Source organism: Pteropus medius, unplaced genomic scaffold (genome assembly GCF_902729225.1).
Source record: "Pteropus medius unplaced genomic scaffold, Ma_sr-lr_union100, whole genome shotgun sequence".
In the NCBI taxonomy this organism is placed as follows: domain Eukaryota; kingdom Metazoa; phylum Chordata; class Mammalia; order Chiroptera; family Pteropodidae; genus Pteropus; species Pteropus medius.
This window is the reverse complement of record NW_024356335.1, coordinates 2,069,234-2,090,005: the sequence shown is the minus strand read 5'-3', so window position 1 is coordinate 2,090,005 and position 20,772 is coordinate 2,069,234. Positions and strand designations below refer to the sequence as shown.

Below are 20,772 nucleotides of genomic sequence, written 5' to 3'. Positions count from 1 at the left end.
TCACTTTTTTGTGTATTGGTATAGTAGGTATTTTAATACAATAAGCATCTTTCCCTTCAGTTAATGGTTCTATTGGATGGAAGGATAGATTTGTTTTACCCAAAAGGCCTTTGCTAACTCCCTTTAGTTTGGACTGCTTCTGAGCTCCCATTGCAGCCTGTACTTTCCCCTCTTGAAGCTTTTATCACATTCTATAACATAGACCTTCAGCAGATGGTGAATTTGGTGAGGGTCTGCATTGTGTCTCACTTGACTTTGTCTTCAGAACCCAGCATGGTGTTTCAGTGTGTGTTTGTTGAATGCATGAGTGACTGAAAAAGATGGAACCAAAGCAGTTTCCCTTTCTCTGTGTCGACTCCTTCCTTGTGCTTAATTATGCCTTCATTTCCCTAATTCCATATTGTGGAACACATAAATTGCCATGCAGTGAAACTGTATGATATGATCTTTGTTTATTGCTAGTTGCTTTTTAATAGTTAGATGTTAGATCTTTGCAATATTGCTTGCCTTGATGTGTGATGAATACTTTTAATCCTTTGGTCACCTTATTTTTTTTTTTTTAGTAAGTTAATTACTTTCTATTATGTTGATGGATTATTTTATGTTTTAGATGATTCCCTCTAAATATTGCAACACAGGGACTATTAGATAGAGCTAACTGCCACCACCTTGAGTTTTTCAGAAGAGGCTCCTTATTAAAAAATATATAATTTCAGTGTTTGTGCAAGGCACTTTTTCCCATCATCAGTGCCTCGAGATGGAATTAGAAGATTAAAAAGATAAAGTGCTTTATTCATTCAATAAGTATCTACCATATTTATTCTCATAGTTTTCCTCACACTTGCTATTTCACTGTGAAATAAAGAGAATGGGATTTATAGGAGTCTCATTCCTAAACAATGGCGCCCTTCAGGCATTTTACAATAGCAAAGTTCTCTGGAGCCTCAGTTCCCGACAGTTCTCCGTGGTCAACTCCTCAGAGCTATCTCCTGTAGGAGGCTGCTTTGAGCAGTGCTTTGGGTTCATTTGTGGAAGAGGGAGGAGGAGATGATTTCCAAGCCTTGCGTCTGAAAGCAGGAATTGATTACATTTAGAATAACTTTAGGGAAAGACGGTGTTGATGTTGAAAGGCGCATTAGAGTCAGACACGGGTTTGAATTCTGCCTCTTCCCCCTTGGTTATGGGATCTTGAGCAGATGACTGTAGCCTTATAAGTCGTAGTTTTCTCATCTATAATGTGAGGGTAATAATAGAACCCCACCTCTTATAGTGATTGCGAGAATTAAATGAGATAGTTTAGGCAGACATTTAGCAGTTTATTTAACAGCTCTAAATAAATGTTAGCTCTTATTATAATAACTTATTATTAGGGCTTCTATAGCATCCATCTTTGGTCTCATGTGACCATGTGAATAGGCTTGAGTAATAGAAATAGACGTGATTTAAAAACTTGGGCCCTTGCTAGCATACTGCTCTGCATTTCTAAAGCACTTTACAGTTTGTGAAGCACATTCATACTTGTCATCTCATTGAATCTTTGTTATCTTGGGAGATGATTCTTACAGTCCCTCAGCTCTGGTTTTTCAGAAGGAAGAAGAGGAATAAATAGAAATAAGAAGGGAGAACAATGACAATCAACTGGTCTGGATTGAAAAGGAGGTTGAGAGGAGAGTAATAAGAGGGAGATTAACCCCCTCCAGAAAGATTGCCTTGGTTTTCATCTTAACCCTTTGGCTGCCCGACAAGGTCAAATGCTTGCTGTTTAGAGCTGTCTTTGCTAGTCATTGGAATTATTATTCGAGCCGAAAAACATGCACGGGTATGTGCGTATGCATGTGTGTGTGTGTGCATGAGAGAGATACAGAGCATTATGTAGGAGGATTACTTTATTATTTGCTTTAAAACATAGAGACAAGACTCAAAAGAAAAAAAAACACCAGTATATCTAATATTAGATGCTGGGTTCTATGAGATATGGAATTTCTCTAAACATATTTTAAATGGATTTTATGTATTTCCTTACTTTAGTTCTTATCTTTTTTTTTTTTCACCTTAGAATTATAAAATTATAGAGTGTTAAAGATGGAACCACTTGATGGCTCAAGTCCTTCCATCTCCATCCTCCACCAGGAAATAGACCTACAGAGGAAGGGCAGGAAGGATGGATGGAGGAAACTACATTTATTGAGGTCCTACCTGGTGTCCTAGTGGGCATCTGAGTCATTTATGCATGCATTCTGTAGTTCAGCAGATTGTTTTTTAGGAGAGTCTTCTCTGCTCCAGCACAGAAGTGCTAGCCATTGTATTGAGCAGTAAACCAAGCTGACGTTATCGTGGCTGCCCTCATGGAGCTCAGGTGCTAGTGGGGAAGGCATACACTAAAGGCGTAGGTAAATAGGACATGTCAAATTGTTTAATGCTGTGAAGGAAATGAACAGGATATATGTGAGAATAACTGTGGATAGGGCTTCTTTCTATAGGATTATCAATGAAGGTTTCTTTGAGGAAGTGTCATATCTGAACCTTGAATAGTAACAGTCCTCACAAGAATCCTCTTATGGGTAGATCCTGTCATTATCATCATTTTACACATGAAAATGGAAGAACGAAGAGATTAAGCAACCTGCCCAAGGCCACACATCAAAGATCATGAGAAAAATCCTTCTAGATGTAGTGAGTAGTACCTGCTATGGTCTTGAAAATGAGAGAAGCAGGCTAGATACACACACATATTCAGGGTACTTCTAAAGGTCAGCGTAGCTGAAACATGACGAGCAGGTGGCAGAGTGGCAGTAGATGATGTTGGTGAGGTAGGCAGGGGTCAGATCATAAGTGGAGAGATTGGCCTTTAACGAGACGAGTGACGCTCCCAGAGTAAGGCAGGAAGGGAAAGAGGAGGAGAAGTTGGTTAAACCTAGGTAAGTTTTTGAATTTAATGATGGGAGAATAACAGAGTTCTTTTCTGGAAATTCTTATTTTCCTATTGAAAACGAGGAGTATTTCTCATCTGTTGGCAGTTACATGAGTGAAGGACAGAGCTGAAGGTCTTTGGGGGCTCACAGGAAGTTTGAGGAGAGAAGCAAAAATGTGCAGTGGAGGTCTTGGGTGGGATGCGGGTTGGATCAGGAAATGCAGTAGGCTGCTATACCATGTTGGGTGTCTGTTCGAAGTTTATCATCATGAATTTAAAGTAAAACCAGTCTGTATAGTTAACATGATTTTTCTCCAGTGATGTTTAGCTGGGGAACGCGGAGGGCTGGATTCATTCAAGATTGGTGTTCTGCCCTTTGAGTCCAATGGAAGAACAGAGCACTAAAACTGTATTTGCAAAGGAATGATTATAATGATGGACTGTGTAATCCGGAGGGTGGTGTTGGGAAATAACGGAGACTGATAGATAATTAAAAGGTGATGCGGTCAGCAGATTGTAGGTTGAAGAATTTGAGGGACTACTTCAACAAATGAAGTGAATGGATATTCCAATTTGAGATTTTGGAGTTGGTGCTGACCTCTGGTGTATCCACTATAGTAAGTGATTGAGGTGGAGTGGATGGAAAGGCATTGGGGGTGACGTGGCCTACGTACTGAGACACTTGGGTATTGGGTGGCTATTCCTTTAGATGAAATTCCAAGAGTGATGACAGGAGCTGGGGTGAGAAAGAAGACCATGAGCCAAGAGCTCATTCAAGCCTTCAGCGAGCGAGAAGAATGCTCAAAAGGTCGATGGGTAAAAGAGACAGATGAGGAGGACAAGATGGTGTCGTTGGATGGCTTGGGTCTCAGGAACAGGGATTTTTGCAAGAAGGGAGAAGTAATAGTTTGGAAGTCATGGGGACAAGAATATCTACTCTGCCTCCTGGCCTTGACGATTTGAAGTTAAAAAGAAAAAAGCAAAACTCTTCTGGATAGCAGAGGACGCAACGTCCTTAGTGACCTGCAGGTTCAATTAAGGCCAAAAAGTGGAAGGAGTGCTTTTTTAAAAAGAAATGATGATTTATGGAAGTTTGCTGACTAGTGCAAAGGTTCCTGAAGGGAAAGGAAGGTTCAGGAGGGAGGAAGGGGAGCTAGCTGTGTGGGACGGGCTGGGGGTAAACAGCAGCATGGTATGGCAGGGCAGTAACGGAAGGCCGGGGACCCTTCAGCTGCAATGCGGATGAGCAGAGTAAGCAGATGTCCTGCAGTGAGTTAATGCCCCACAGTCTCTGAGAAGCAGCCCTTGGTGCCAGTGCCACAGGCCTAAATGCCTCCTCGGAGAGTATGGCAGCTTCCCATGCAGCTTTTCCCAAGGTCTCAAGGAATGAAATGGCAATTTCAGGGAAAGTAACTGATGCCAAGGTCTAATGGTGACTTTTCCAAGGTCACACTGAATAAGTAGCAAAGCACATCTCCTGACACCAAACATCAGGTCTGCTTACCCTCTAATTTGTTTATTTTAATTGTAGTACTCATTTACCTTACTGCTGGCAGAATTGAGTCCATTAGACCATTAGACCATTACAAAATGACAGTTATAGAAAAAAACCCCTTAAAACTAGACCGTGTTTAACTTTGGGACCATCGCAGGCTCATAAGCAGGTCTGAGCAAAAAGGATGAGAGATGGCCGTGACTGTGCGCATGCACACCCTCATGCACTGTGCTCTGTCCACAGGGTCATGTAGGCACAACAGCAACCAAGAAGATCGACGTCTACCTCCCCCTGCAGTCGAGCCAGGACAGACTGCTGCCAATGACCGTGGTGACAATGGCCAGCGCCAGGGTGCAGGACCTGATCGGGCTCATCTGCTGGCAGTACACAAGCGAAGGACGGGAGCCGAAGCTCAAGTAATCCTTCCTCTTTTTGGCTGCTCTAGTTTCTGGCTGTCTCTGACCACCTCCACCCCCAATCCCTAACCCCACCCCCCAACCCCTGTGCTGCCTTCTGGGCCCAGCCAGTCTTTCTAGGCATCGGCCTGGGACCCAGATGTCCACACTGACCCAGGTCAGGTTGCTCCCCAGATCTCGGGCCTGTGGACCTCAGGCTTATCTCTGAGAATCTGCCTGTAAAGGGACTGATAAATTTGTGAATGCAGACATGAGAAAATGCATTTTAGCAGTTTCCCAAACCCTTTTATGTTGCTCAGTTATAAAAATGGCGTGGGAGTTAGTGGGAGAGAACTAATGTTAATTGAGCACCTACCATGAGTTGGGCACCATGCTGGGCATTTCGTACTTCATATCTCATTGACTTCTCCCAGCTCCCTGTGAGGCGAGCATTACGATCCTCATTCTGCATAGGAAGAAACTCCCAGTCAGAGAGTCGTTACTTGCTGAAGGTTATACCAGTGGGAAGTGGCAGAGTCGGGATTTGATTCTTGGTCTGTTGCATTATTTTTGCATTATTTCCTTGGGTCTGAATTAGTTTTCTTTGTTATCAGTTAGTGGCTCAGTTTTTCTCTCAATCACTAGGCTCTCTTCCTCATTAAACGATTGTTTTTAAAACGTAATGCTTGAAAACATCTCTGTGTTTATACGTCATAACTTGAACTTGAAAATACTTTCTGCATTAGATCGCCCATACATAAATTTCTCATCTGTCAGGCATCTCCTTCTAGGTTTATGTGCTCTTCCCAGCAATAGTGTTTGAGAATCAGCAGAACGTAGTGGGTGCCTTCATTTCTGAAATGCATTCTCATGCAGACTTTCTCTTTTCACATTTTCAGTTAGAACGGTCCATCGTCAGTTGTTTTTTCTTTAGGTACATTAAATTTGCACCTAAAATTATTCTTTCAAGTTCTTACTGACATCGCCCTTCACTTTGCCTGAATAAATTGTGGATATAAAAATAATCTTTACCACTCCTGTGGTAAAGGCAATAGAAAGCCTTTTTAACCAAGATACCACCTAGGCTCAGAAAAGGGTTGAGTCAGCAGCTCTGCTGAAGGCTGAGCAATGGTTGTCCCTTTTCAGCATGAAGTGGAAGCAGGAAAACAGGAAAGAGAGTCACCGTGTTAGTGACTTTATGTATGTTGTCTGAGTTAATCCTCAAAACATTACTCGATGCAGGAACTGAAACCAAGAGCGGCAGAGCAACTTACCAGGATTATACAGCCAGTAACAGAGACAGGAGTGGACTGAGATGCATATTTTAGAGATGAGGAAACTAAAGCTTTGTGAGGCTAAGTACCTTTTTTAAATTACACAGTTAGTGCTAGAACTGGTGGTATTCGTGACATCTAAACTAAAACCTGAAGGAGGAAGAATAAAATGTGATGCAAAGGGGTGGAGTGGAGGGTTTTCTAAACAGAAGGATACACATGGACTTCTGGTTATGATGGCCCTTTAAATCCATGCTTTAAATTCTATATTCTGTTCCAAATACATAGCAATGATAAATACATTATTGACATAGTTGTCCTTTAGTAACAAGATAAACATGAAGGTGGACTAGAAACAGAACCAAGTACAGAAATAGGCAGAATGTGCTAGGAATCAATTCTTTTAGGGTATTCCTGTAAACATGCTGCAAATGAGCTTATCAGTATGTGAAATACTGATTTTTCTCAGGCTTCAGGGCAGCTAGGCAGGGCCTGGGGTGGTCAGAGCCCCCCAGCCATTATTTCTAGGTAGGGAACAGTCTCATGCATCTACCTGTGTGCCATACACATACTGTTATTTTTCACAAGTATACCACGATGTCAAAAAAGAGTGGGAAACACTATTTGAGAATATGCGAGCCAAAGGAACTTCATGCCTGGATGGGGACCGGAAGAAGTCTCATGCCAGAAGCTAGGAGCTAGGGTGGGACTACCTTACCTATGAAAAGAAGCAACAACGCTACCTCACTCTCTGACTTGCTTAAAGTTGTGTTTCTGGGGTGGCAAGGGAATAGAGATAGCAGTACGACCAGGACCTGGCCATGAAGTGACTGCGTTTATGGTAGCCCTTGTGGTACCAAAGGATAGGAAGCCTGAACAGCCAGAATAAGACCTGCTTCCAGACTAGAGGCCTTTGCTTGGACAAGGATGGGACATGGTGGCAATGTCTGTAAAAGCACTGGATAGGGAATGGTGAGGAAGGGAGGAAGAAAAAAAAGAGATAAAACATATCTGTTTAAAAAGAGCTAGCAAATTAAATACCAAAGCAAATGAATACAACTAGTACTAAGAAAGACAATAATTAGAAGAATTAATTCCCAACAAAATATAATAAAGCAATCTGAAAATAATTACAAATAAATATGTTTAAAATCATCAAAGAGGTAAAGGAATAACATTCATGGTAAACTTTTAGGAAATTGTGAAACAAAACCGAGCAGATGAGAATCCAGAGGTGGATTTAGAAAAGAACCAATTAAAAGTACTGGAAATGTAAAATGTAGTTATTAAAGTTAAAAAGATGGATTAACTCTAGACTGGCATAGTTAAAGAGGGAATGCGTTGAAAGATAGTTCTAATGAATTCCACGTAGGATGTAACAGATAAAGAGATACAAAGAATGAAAGATGAGTAAGTTAAGAGACATGAAGGAAAGATTGAAAGCTTCCGTTTGTGAAGCAGAGCGTGGAGGGAATGGCAGAGAAACATTATTTGAAGAGAGAATACCAGGGAATTTCTCAGAATCGAAGGTAGATATATGAATGAGTCTTCGTATTAAAAGCACATACAAATTAAATGAAAGAAGGATATAGCCTTTTTAACAAATGGGGCTGGGGGAATTGGACATTTATAAGCCAAAAAAAAAATTAAAAGTCAACTATACCCTAAACCTCATACTTTGTATAAAATTAATTCAAAGTGAACTGTGACTTACATGTAAAATGTAAAACTATGAAACTTTTAATAGAAAACAGAGGAGGAAATCTTTGGGACCAGGGGCTGGATAAAGAGTTCTTATACATGACACTAAAAGCATGATCCATAATAGAAAGAAGATAAACTGGACTTTATCAAAATTAAAAACTTTTGCTTTACAACCTTGCTTTCTTCCCAATCCAAAAGCTGTCAGGCAGCAGCTGCCCAACCCTTTCTCGTGGCCCAGTCTTCGGCTGCACCCGGCCAACGGGGATGGAGGCTGCAGGAGGGACTGGCCAGCATCAAACAGTAGAATTTAAGGCAAAAACGTGTCAGTGGGGATATTTTGGTGAACTACATGATGAAAAGGAATAGCCCACCAAGAGACTATAATTCCAACTGTGTAAATATCTAGCAACGTAGTCTCAGAATATCTTAAGGGAATTATAAAGAGGCATTGACTGATCCACAGTCAAAATGGGAAATTTCGATATATTCCTATCAGAAACTGGTAAATGAAGCAAACTGAAAATTAGTACAGAAAAGGAAGGTTCAACTAATTAAGTTAGCAATTCTGAACCCCCAAAATAGAGATTATCCCTTGTACTAGTTTGTAAACCTCCGAATTTAAGTATATTTTACTGAGTTATATTCCTGAAGTATATATAGCATGTTGACATCTTTTAATAATTGCTCTGCGAGTACATTTTAAATTACTAAGTTGCATTGAATTCAAATAAACCATTGTCTTTTGAAGTTTTTACAGTTCTCACGTGACATTGGATTTCTCAGTTCCATTTGGTATAAGACAATCTGTAAAGGAGATCCCTGGGTTCTCTTCTTATCAGGCAGTGTAGTGCAAAGTTATTTTCTTTCTAGCTTGTTTGTACTTAAGGTGCTTATTCGATCTTTTCCAGGGAGTTGGCCCTGTGGAAGAACTCTTCAGATTGCTAGATGCTTGGGAGACCTTGCCTCCAATTTCATTCTGGTTGTCAAGAAAACCATTTATTTAAGAATATTGTTCTTCAGTCTCTGTGCCTTGAAAACTTTATGGTAGTAGGCTTTGGCCAGGGGAAGGAATGGAGAACTTAGCTGGAATTCTTGACTTCCTTTACTCTTGTTAACTCTCGAACAAGATTGGCATGTGATATTTGCGCTGTTTTCCTGCTGATTCGATGCACTGATTTTAGGGGAAACTAAATCTATTTGGAAGAAAGTAACTGAAGTCATTTCAATCTCTAGGTAGTTGAATTTTTTAATTTAGACTTTGTTATATAGTTTCATGATTATTGCATTTTGATCAGAAAATATAGCCTATAAAGTTTCTGCTTAGAGATTTATTTATATTTATTTATACTTTGGAATTTTTATAAATATTCCATGGATTCTGGATAAAAATTCTGTATAGGTTACAGAATTCAATATATGCTTATTAAATCATCTTTAATTATGGTTACTTTTTTTTTTTTTAAACTTTCATCTTTGGATGATTAAGAGAAATGGATTGAAGTTTCCATTTTCTTGTGTTTTTGTCAATTTCTCCCGAGATTGGAAGTTTACACTTTATTTTATATATCTCAGTGCACAAAAAGATTCATGCATTTCATATCTTTATTGTGAGCTGTACTTTTTTCAGTATAAAACAGTCCTATTTGTTTTATTTATGTATTGTGTCCTGCCTTTTTCTTTGCTTTATTTCAATAATATTAGCTTTTCCAACCCTGTTTCTTTGCAATAGTTTAATGTATCTTCGTTCAGACTTTTACCTTCGCCTTTTTGTTTTAGATATGATGAATAATTTGGGGAGATTTTTGTTGTTGTTGTTTGTTTTTTGATTTTTGTTTTTTGTTTTTTTGACCCAGTCTAAGTCAATGTCTTTTTATCGCGAAGTTTATCTTACTAACATTTATTGTAACCAGCGATGTTGGTTTCATTTCAGTCAACTTGTTTTAAGCTTTGTTTTCATGCCTTTTTTTTTTTCCTATTTCAGTTTATTTTTAATTCTAAGGCTGGTTACCTATAAGATTTTAAAACCTTTTTAATAGACTTTATTTCTTAGAGTAGTTTTAGGTTTACAGAAAAATTGCACAGAAAGTGTAGTTCTCATATATCTCCTTCCCGCCTCTCATTTCCCCCTTATTAACATTTTGTATTAGAGTGGTACATTTGTTGCAATCAATGAACCAATATTGATACATTGTTATTAACTAAAGTTGGTCATTTATGTTAGGGTACTCTCTGTGTATCCTACAGTTCTAAAGGTTGTATTATATAGAATGATTCCACTGCCCGAAAAGTGCCCTGTGCCCCATCAGTTTATCACCTCCACCCCCCACCTCTGGCTGCCACTCATCTTTTTAGTGTTTTTATAGTTTTGCATTTTCCAGGTCAGCTAGCTAGAATCATACCATATGTAGCTTTTTCAGACTGGCTTCTTTCCTTAGCAATATACACTTACAGTTCTTTCATGTCTTTTTGTAGCTTGATAGCTCATTTCTTTATATTGCTGAATTATTCCATTGTATGGATGTAGCACAGTTTGGGTTTTTTTTCATTCACTTAAGAACAGCTTGGTGGCCTCCAGTTTGTGGGAGTTATGAATAAGATGCTATCAACATTCACGTGCAGGTTTTTGCGTGACATAAGTTTTCATTTTGTGAATAACTAGGAGTGCAGTTGCTGGATTGTATGATAAGCCAATGTTTAGCTTTCTAGGAAACTGCCAGACTGTCTTCCAAAGTCATTACATTTCACATTTCCTTCAGCAATGCATGAGAGTTCTTCTTGCTCCACATCCTCACCAGTATTTGATTTTGTAAATGTTTGGGCTTTTAGCTATTCTGGTAAGTATGAGGCGATATCTCGTTTTAATTTGTAATCTCCTAATGAGATGAATTGAACATCTTTTCATATGCTTGACATCTGTCTTCTTTAATGAGTTGTCTGCTCAGGACTTTTGCCTATTTTTTAATCAGTCGTTTTCTTATTGTTGAGTTTTAAGAGTTCTTTGTATATTTATCAGATATGTTTTGTAAAGATTTTTCTCCAGATCCAAAGCTTGTCTTTTCATTCTCTGAACTGCATCTTTTGCAGAGCAGCTTTTAATGTTAATAAACTCCCAGCTTATCAATTTTTTATTTCATTGATTGTGGTTTTGGTGTTGTATCTAAAAAGTCATCACGAAACCCAAGGTTACCTATATTTTCTCCTTTGTTATCTTCTAGCAGTTTTCTGGTTTTGTGCCGTACATTTAGGTCTGTGATCCATTTTGAGTTAAATGTTATGAAAGGGGTAGGGTGTGTGTCTAGATTTCCTTTTTTGTGCATGTGAATATCCAGTTGGAAAAACTATCCTCTCTCCACTGAGTTGCCTTTTCTCCTTTGTCAAAGATTAGTTGACTATATTTGTGTGGGTCTGTCTGTGTGGAACCTGTAAGATTTTTAAAAACCTTCCTTAATTTATATTCCTCCAACAGATTCAAGAGTGAAACAACATCTGTTGAGTAACACCCAGTTATAAATGAGAGAAAAATAAAATTCAGTGAGTTTTTACTCTGCCACGAACTTGGGATGGGAGTTACGCACCTGCCCTTTACCTAAAGTTACATTTACCCCCCTTCATAGACAATTTAAAGTGATTTTCAAGGGTGATTTTGACTAGTCCCAATTGTTATACAGAGACTTTAGTGCTATATTTTGACTCCATTGGTACACGAGAACAGCCATTTTTTGGCCTTCCTCTTTTCATTTATCCCTTAGACATTCACCATATTTCTCTGATCTCTTATTTACTTTTGCTCTTTATAAGGCTCCTGACAGGCGAGCCACTAAAAGCCTGGAGAGTTTTGCTGTAGTCTAGAAAGTTGGAGCGATATACTTTGAAGACGATTTGCAATGCTCAGTGAGTGGAAGATTCTGGCTATAGAGCAGTGCTGTACAAAAGAAACATAATGCAGTCCCCTCACACCTGTTTGAATGGCTGTCATCAATAAGACAAGAAATAACAAGTGCTGATGAGGATGTGGAGAAAAGGGAACCCTTCTGCACTGTTGGTAGGAATGTAAATTGTTAGAGCCACTATGGGAAACAATATGGAGGGTCCTTAAAAAATTAAAAATAGGACTACCATATGATCCAGCATTCCCACTTCTGGGTTATTTATCCGAAGGAAGTGAAAACAGGACCTCAAGATCTCTGTACTCCCCTGTTTATTGCAGCTTTATTCACAGTATCCAAGATATGGAGTCAACTTTAGTATCTATCTGTGGATGACTGGATACAGAGGATGTGGTATATATACACACAGTGGAATATTATTCAGCCATGAGAAGGAAGGAAATCTTGTCACTTGCGACAACATGGATGGATTTTGAGGGCATTATGCTACGTGAGATAAGTCAGACAGAGAAAGACAAATACTGTATGCTATCACATATATGTGGAATCTAAAAAAGCCACCCTCATAGAAACAGAGTTTAGAATGATGGTTACCAGGAGTTAGGGGCTGCGGGGTATGGAGGCATGTTAGTCAGAGGGCACAAACTTCAGTTAGAAGATGAATTAGTTCTGGGGAGCTGATATACAGCATAGCAATTATAGTTAGCAGTGCTGTATTATATACTTGAAAGTTGCTAAGAGAGTAGATCATAAATGTTCACAAAAAGAAATAATCGTATGATGTGATAGAGGAGTTAGCTAATACTACTTGGTGCTTATCATTCTGTAATATATAAGTGTGTTCAACCAAGGTGTTGTACACCTTAAACTTATATAACGTTCTATGTCAATTATATCTCTGTAAAGCTGGAAAAAATAGATAATGCAAGCTGCAAATGAGCCACATTGCAACTTTAAATTTTCTAGTAACCACATTTTAAATTGAAACTAGGTTTCAAAAAAAAATGAGTAAGATGAATTTTTATACCATATTTTATTTAACCCATTGTACCTAAAATGTTTTAACATAATTGACATTTTAAATTATCAGTGATATCTTCAGTGGGGTTTTGTCATAAGTTTTCAATATCTCATGTTTATTCGCTATTGATAGCACATCTCACAGCAGCCACTTCTCAGGTGCTCAGTAGCCACGTGTTGGAAAGCGCGTCTTGAGACTGCACGCAGGCACAGTGTAACCGTGCTGTGGCGTTCACCGTGGGTCCCCTCCATTCCTATGCAAGCCCAGCCGTCGAGCCTGTGGGAAACTTAGTGCGTTTTGTAGATAGTTGAGGGTTTATCTCGTTCAGTATCAAATTTTCTTAAATTCGATAGTTGTTTTATAGAAGCTTTCTAAAACGTGTTAATACTTCCTTCCGCCTTCGTAATCTGAGTATAACATAGTGGCTGAGAGCGTAGGGTCCAAAGCCACAGTACGGGTGAGTGTGGGTGAATTCTGTCACTAACATTCACCATGAGGGTAATCAGGGTAAGTTACTTCAGCCCCATGTGCTCCAGTTTTCTTGTGTGTCAAATGAAGATAGAAACTTCCTAATAGGGTAGTTATAAAAATAAAATGAGAAAACATACGGCAAGTGCTCAGTAAATGCTCATTTCTGTTGCTGCTAAAGACGATAACTGTAGCCTGCTGCTGCTACAACCAAAACCAGTAGCAGTTCAGCAGCAGTAGCATAATTTAGGCCTTTCCTGGTGACTCAAGTAATTATGCTGTGCCGTGGTGCACTGATGCCCTTTCGGGCTCAGCAAAGTGTATGGGAATGTTTGACGTTACAATTACATGTTTTCTGACAACTTTGCGATTTGAATTCTTTATACTTCCCTTTTTTTTTGGTTGTCTGCTTGCCCACGTCTATCTATCCTCCTCCTCTCTAGATTTCTGCTTCTAACTTGTATTCCTTAGAGTCATCATTGAGAACCACTTACCTAAACAATACATCCTGAGAGGCCCTTCCCATTCTGACCCCCAGCTGCTCCCTGGCGTCCTCACGCATCACATTCTTGAACTGGCAGCTTCTCGACACTGATACCGTGTCCGCTTTTGCCGTTTCCTTGCTCAGGAAATGCCTTTTTCACTCTTTTCTTGATATCCTGCTTCATCTTGAAGGCTTAAGTCTGTAGATCTAGGTACTGAGGATAAAATGGAGAACAAGAGAAATGTGACTGTTGCACGCAAAAAATTTAGCTTTGTGGGGAAGAAGAAATATCACATGTATTAGCACTTCGTCACTGGCTCATTTCACTTATCATTTGTATTTATTTGTATATACAATAAACATTTGTTGAGTGTTTATTATATACCAGGCACTTTTCTGTGTATACAGTTGTGAATGGAACCAGACGTGGGCTCTCTCTCATGAATTTCACAGTTTAGTGAGAGAAATAGGCAAACAATTCAAATCATTAAACCAAATAATTAAATAATGTTTGCGTAAAGTCCGAGTTAAGCGCTCTGAAGCAGAGAAATGCTGTTGATGAGAGCGCAGCCTGGAGGCCGGTCGGGGAGATGCTCAGCGCTACGGGAAGGGTCTGGCCTCAGGGGCGAGGTTCCTGGCAGACGGAACCGCAGTGATGCTGTGGCTGGAGAAAGACCATTGTTGTCAGGGAACTAAAGAAGGCCGGCGAGACAGGAGCACAAAGACAGGAAGAGAAAATAGAGCAGAATGAGACAGGTGGGCAGGGGCCACAGTGGAGCTTGAGAGAAGTGGACAGATTCTGGAAATATTCAAGGGGTAAAAATTCACAAGACTTAAGAATGAATTAGATATGGGAAGTGTGAGAGAGGAGCTGTATCAAAGATTTCTGGCCCGCACCGCTTTGTATGTTGTGCCCTCCACTGTGATGGGGACATTGGAGAACTGGGTTTTGTTTGGTTTTTGGTGTGTGAAGGGAAGAGGGAAGGGCAGCCTGAGTTTGGTCTTCTGCCTGTTAATTCAAGATGGCTTTGCTGTATCTAAGAGAAGTTTTCAAATAGTCATTTATATTTGCATGTTGGAGTTTAGAGGAGAGATAGGAGCTAGAATTGTGAATTGAGAAGTCACCTGCATAGGGGTATCAGTAGAAGCCTCCGGCACAAGTAAGTGAAAAGAAATAAAGGCCTAAGATTGGACATTGAAAAGCTGTGTGGGTGGTGGTGCTGAAATGGAGCGTCCTAAAGAGGAAGTAGGTTCTGAGTCGGGTGGATAAAGAGTTTGGTTTTGGGTGTAATGAAAGCTGAGATTACTTGAGAGATGGATCCAAGTGAAGAAGTCTTATAAGCAGTAGGATAGATATGAAGATATGAAGCCTGGACCCTATCTATGTTATCGGCTTGTATTCCCCAGTCCATAACACAGTGCTTATATTAATACAGAGCAAATGCTCAATAAATAATGTATGGAACAGATAAGGGAATAAACATAGAAACATTCAAAGATGTGGACTGAAATTCTCCACCCCTGCCATGCCAGGGAGGCCTTCCTCCACGTGTCTGCTAAGACAAGCTTCTCTGGCTGTCCACAAACCTTTATTCATTAAAAGTCACAGTTCTCAACCTGGTGATGAATTTAAGTGATAGATGAAGGTTTGAGGGAAGTTATCACACTTTGTTCATTGAGCTGGACAGAAAGATTGCCCGTCATCAACATTTCCCAAGTGCCAGAGTCGCCACTCTACTAGGTAGTGAATTGGTAGATACGAGTACATTGGAGTGTCCACTGTGTTTCATGCTCCAGGCCAATTATTATAAGTGTATTATTTCTTATAACAGTGTTATAAGTCATAGATCGTAACAGTAGTGAAACTGAGGATCAGGAAGTTAAGTAACTGCCCAAAAGCTTATATTTAGTAAGTGGCAGAGTCAGGATTTGAATCTAGGTCTGACTCCCTTTCCCTTGATCTTAACTACCATGCTATATAGAGAAACAAGGCTCTTCTCATGGTGATAGCACTAGGCACATTCTAGCTATTTGAGATTTTCCTTCTTTCCGTCCGTCCATCCGTCCGTCCATCAATCCATCCTTCCATCCTTTTATTCTTATAATCACAGCAAGCATTTACATGTTTTCTACACCATCCCAGGCACTATGCTAGGCCCTGGGGATACAGAGAGTCATAAAATCAAGTCTCTGGCCTCAAGATTCAAGCAAGTGGTTCATACAGACACCAAATTACACAGTTTCAGTTTTGTTGTTATTTAGACTTGCTATAATAGTGGATATTCAGAATTCTATGGGAACACAGAGAAAAGCTTTTCTAAGTCTGCCTGAAAATGGAGGTCTGGGTTGAGCAGGGATGGGAGGGATGTTAGGGAAGGCTTCCCACTAGAATGGATGCTTGAGTTAAATCTCAAAAGATGACCTGACAGACTAGGAACAAGTAGCATCTAGGCCGAGAGGCCTGCGTGGATAGTGATGGGAGCTGACGTTATGACCTTAACTAGGGTACTGCAAGCAGTTGGTGTGACTGGAGCCTAAGTTGTGTCTCCTGGAATGGAAGGAGGTTGGGTTTGAAAGCAGAGCAGTGTATAGTGGAAGGATTTATGGAAGCCAGATACTTTAAACGGCTCTTTTGTTTTTATTCTAACGGAAAGGAAAGGCTTTAAACAGAGCATTGACAGTGTCACAGTTGTGTTTCTGGTAATGGGATTGAGGGTGAATGTTTGCAGGGTGAATTTGTAATAGACTTCATGGATTTCTGAAATTTAGAATTCTGCCAACTGAATTTGTTTGAAGAATCTCTCTCATTTAGAACTGTACAAAAGAGACTTTCCAGAAATGCCAGAAATGATGGAATTAGCAAAGGATGTTAAAACAGCTATTATAAACATGCTCTATGTGTTCAACATGATAGAGGCATGAACATGTAGAGGAAAGAAGTAGATTTTTAATACCCACATGGAACTTCTAGAGGTGAAAAATATAGTATCTGAAATGAAAACTACACTAGATGAGATTAACAGAAGATTAGATACTGCAGAAGAAAAAATCAATGAACTTGAAGACATAGCAATAGAAACTATCCATAAAAGAGCTCAGAACAATACAAAGGGCTTGCTTCAACTTAGAAATTAGTGGTTATTTTCTCCCTAGAACATTTTTTTTTACCAGAGAATTTAGACTTAACTATATACTGTGTGAGGTTGCTGTGGCTTGACAAACGTTATGATATCATTTTTCAGTTTTTACTTTACGGAGGGTTTTGTTTTAGATAAAGGGAATCTTCAGTTTAAAAAATCTTTTCTCTCACTTCAAAGAGATGAACTTCTGAGCTGCAACCCTCAGGAGCTTTCTTTCTATTCCTAATGTGTGACACACTCTTAATATCGATTCTGTCATCAGAATAAACTGCAAAGCCCAAGTAATGAGAGTTCTGGACATTTCAGAGTCATGTATTAATTTGTTTTTCATTAAAAAAAAAAAAAACCAATAAGCATTCATCTGTCCAGACATACTTAAGCGTGTTTTGCATTTTCTGCGGTAATAGTGAATTTTTATGAGTATGTAAATTAACATGTCAGATCACATTTGGAAGAAATCTGGGATGCTTCCTGGAATGCTCCTGAATTTTCTTATGTGAATTAAGTACCAATTATGTATGGGCTACTGGCTTCTGTCTCTTCATGAAGGCTGTAGCAGTCTTTGAACATAAAGTGAATATTTGTCAACAATTCAGTGAAATAATTTTTTCTAATGAAAAATTTTAGCCTTGATAAAATATGAATAAGTAAATTTAGTCAGTTGTAGTCATCAAAGCCGTATATATATATATATATATATATATATATATATATATATATATATATATATATATATATATATATATATATCTCCAACCCCCAAAATGATCTCCTTTTGGCAACAGGATCCATTTCGCATCCATTCATTGTTCAAATGGCCAGTTCTCTCATGAGCATTACAGTCCCCAAGGGGACTGCTCCTTCCATGCCCACCTAACTCTAAGCCTCTTCCTTAGTTTTGGATCCCATGGTCCTATACTGTTCCTTACTTAGTCTTTTTCTCCCTCTCTGGTAGTGACTCACAAACAGGACTTTTAGGTTTCTGTATCTCAAGCTATCTACCATGCTTCTGTTAGTTAATTCTGCAATCAGAAGCTTCAGAGTAATGGAAGAAATCTTGCAAAACGAGATTTTTTCATTCCAGGCACTGTGCAGCGAATTAAGTCATTTAATCCTTACAAGACCCTTATGTAGTAGGTATGGTTAGTTTCTCTGTAATTCCATAACTTGGTAGAGAAAATGACCACATTTGGGAATCGGGATGTGAGTGAGGCAGACAGTGCTCAGAGTGTCTAGAACAGGTGATTCTCTGAACATTTTTACACAGTTGTAATAATTTCATTGTTTTTTCTCCATTAAAAAAGTGAGATGCAGCACTCATATCTTGATGAACTGTAAAAATGCCTCTTTCATTCTTACCTCTTCGCGTGCCTTCTTCTCCCCTTGTCTTGAATTGCAGTCTCTGACACATGAGCATCGCCTTGAAAGCCACATTCGGTTAACAGATATCAATGTGACAAGCAAGAAAAAGAAAAGCTTATTATTTCTCTTCTCGTTAAAACAAACATCATTAATAATACCCTTTATGTTTTTTTCATGGGTAGAGTGATCAGTCTGCACATTCATACATTCGTTCATTCAACAAATATTTGTTAAGTGCCTTCTAAATGCCAGCCACTTTACTCTTCAGGGAGGGTGCAGAGACAAGAGAAGAATCCTGCTCTTCAGGAGAACATAGATGCATAAATAATAAAAAGCAATGCAGTAAGTTAGATGCAGAAATATTAACCAAGTTCTGTAAGGCCACAGAGGAGAACCACTTTTCCAAATGATTCTCCTAGAGAAATCAAGGAAAGCTTTTTATACATGAGGAAACGGAGGTCAGATTTGGTCACACAGCTGCTTAGTGGTTGAGTTCGCATAAAAACCAGATCTGACGGCAAAACCACTGAAATGTGCCATAAGGAGGCACCCCTCTTTTCACTGTGTTGTTAGTTCCAGATGTCTATATTTAGGGTCAGGGTCCACAGATGCCCTTTTATTATCTCCCCATTTCACAATGCCACCAATTTCTGATTTGATCAAAGAGCAGGAGAGAGACCTGAGCTCTCTAGAACTGGCTTTGCCCCCATTTAACTAGATGATCGCGGACATAGTTTTCTTCTTTTCTAGGCCACCTCGTCCCCATCTGTAACAGCAAGGAGGCTGAAATGAATCTCTGACCTTCTAGTTTTTTATATTTAATGTGTAGTGGTTTGCTCCATTTCTTTGGGAAGTCTTGACACACCCTGGCTTTGTCAGAGGGTTAGGTGGGAATCAAGAGAGAGGGCTCCTGACTACCTGCATTTGATCTCAGCTCTGTCACTTACACGCTGTTTAGTCTCGAGCAAACCACTCAACCTCATTGAGCCTCGGTTTTCTAATTTATAAAATAGACATAATAATAACTGACTCAGAGCCGATGTGAAGATTCAGTGAGCTTATGTGTCTAAACTACTTTGCACAGTGTCTGGTACATAACACTCAATAAACGTAGCTAATGATACTAATGATTATTGTGCTGGTACTGTTTTGGAGTACTGAAGCAGTTTTAGAAGTCAAAATATCACAGTAGCTTCTTTAATTAATCATTCCTTAATAAAAGCACAAATGAATCAATATGTCCAGGCACAGAATAGAGAATTTTAGACATTTTCCCCTTAGATGTAGGGGTTAGAACACTGTTTTGCTGCTAAACTTTAGGGGTGACACAGAAAAGACTTCCATTTTTGTATAGTTTCATATAACATAGGGTGAATCATTCATCCTTTTCCTTGCTGTGCTCCCAGTTCTCAGGACAGGCCACAGCACAGGGTAGGTACTGTGCAAACGTTTTCTGAAAGAATAAATGTTTTCACACTTTGTATTTAAGAACTGGGGAAAATAATAGCACTTTGCGGTCTTTTGGCTCTTAGATCTTATCCTGTGACATTTGTTGAGTTCATTTTGAGGGGATTTGGGGGCATCCCACGACAATCAAAGCAGAATTCTTCTGATACCGATGTTTGGCTTTCTCTTTTAATCAATAGGCTTATTATTTGCCCTTGAAACCTCTGTGATGCTGAGGAATCACAGGCATTCCTCAGGATGATTTACACGGTAATAAATAATCTGTGCTGTCCATTGCTTGCTTCATCAGTGTCTGCCCTGTTCATAAAACCCTGGAGGCTCAGTGGCCCCAAGGCTGGAGCACAGTGGACGTTAACTCCATTACAGATGTATGCACGTAGAACACGTCGGTCAGTGTTATTGTTGCTTTCTTGCTCTAATACGTAGTCCCAGTTTATCTTTATCTTTAAGGATTGACATAACTGTAGAAGTTATTTTCCATCTGACTATTATAGTCACCATCCCATTTATTATTATTTTTTACTTCCATTGTATGATAGGCACTGCATATTATCTCATCTAATCCTCATGCCCACCCCTGAGTTAGGTGATCATACTCTTTTTATAGAAGGGGGAATTGAAACTCAAGGAGGTAAAGCTTATTCTCTGAAATCACATAGCCTTTGATTGATGGAGCTTAGGATTGAACCCAAGTCTCTCTGGAAAAGCTCTTAGCTACTACACTATGACATTTTCCTCATCTAAACGGCTTTCTTCTGCTTCTACAAGTGTTTTGTGTTTAAGTTTGTAACCTCTCATGAAGATCTGTAAGTTTCCCATACCATTCAGAGATGAATTTTAAATTTTTTAATGGCATCGCAAATACATGAAATTTATAGTGACACATATAGCCAGATTACTTCCTTGTTATCCATCCATTTAGCAAATTTACAGTTCCCATTAATTTTAATCTGCTCTTATTACCTGTTTTATGTAATAAATATCTCTTAGTCATGACAGACTGAGTATAGATCACCTGAAGTAGGCTCTCTCTCAATAAGCAGAGTTGCAGCAAAAGATTTGTGAATTAATTGGGAAAATTGCAAATCAGGTAGTCAGTGAAATAATTCATTGTCACATCCAATCAATAAACTTTGTAAATCAACTCATTTAATTCAAAAAATG

At 39.2% G+C, this 20,772-nt stretch overlaps 1 protein-coding gene across 12 annotated transcripts in view; it reads left to right on the top strand.

Annotated features, from left to right (window-relative positions):
- The window catches only part of MAPKAP1 (MAPK associated protein 1), a 229,154-nt gene that overhangs the window by 109,816 nt on the left and 98,566 nt on the right, over positions 1-20,772 (top strand). For all 12 annotated transcript variants that reach the window (XM_039861615.1, XM_039861617.1, XM_039861622.1 and 9 more), the window contains one exon: positions 4,650-4,822. In XM_039861615.1, coding sequence (XP_039717549.1) covers positions 4,650-4,822 — 173 coding nt within the window. The remainder of the gene's footprint in view (positions 1-4,649; positions 4,823-20,772) is intronic.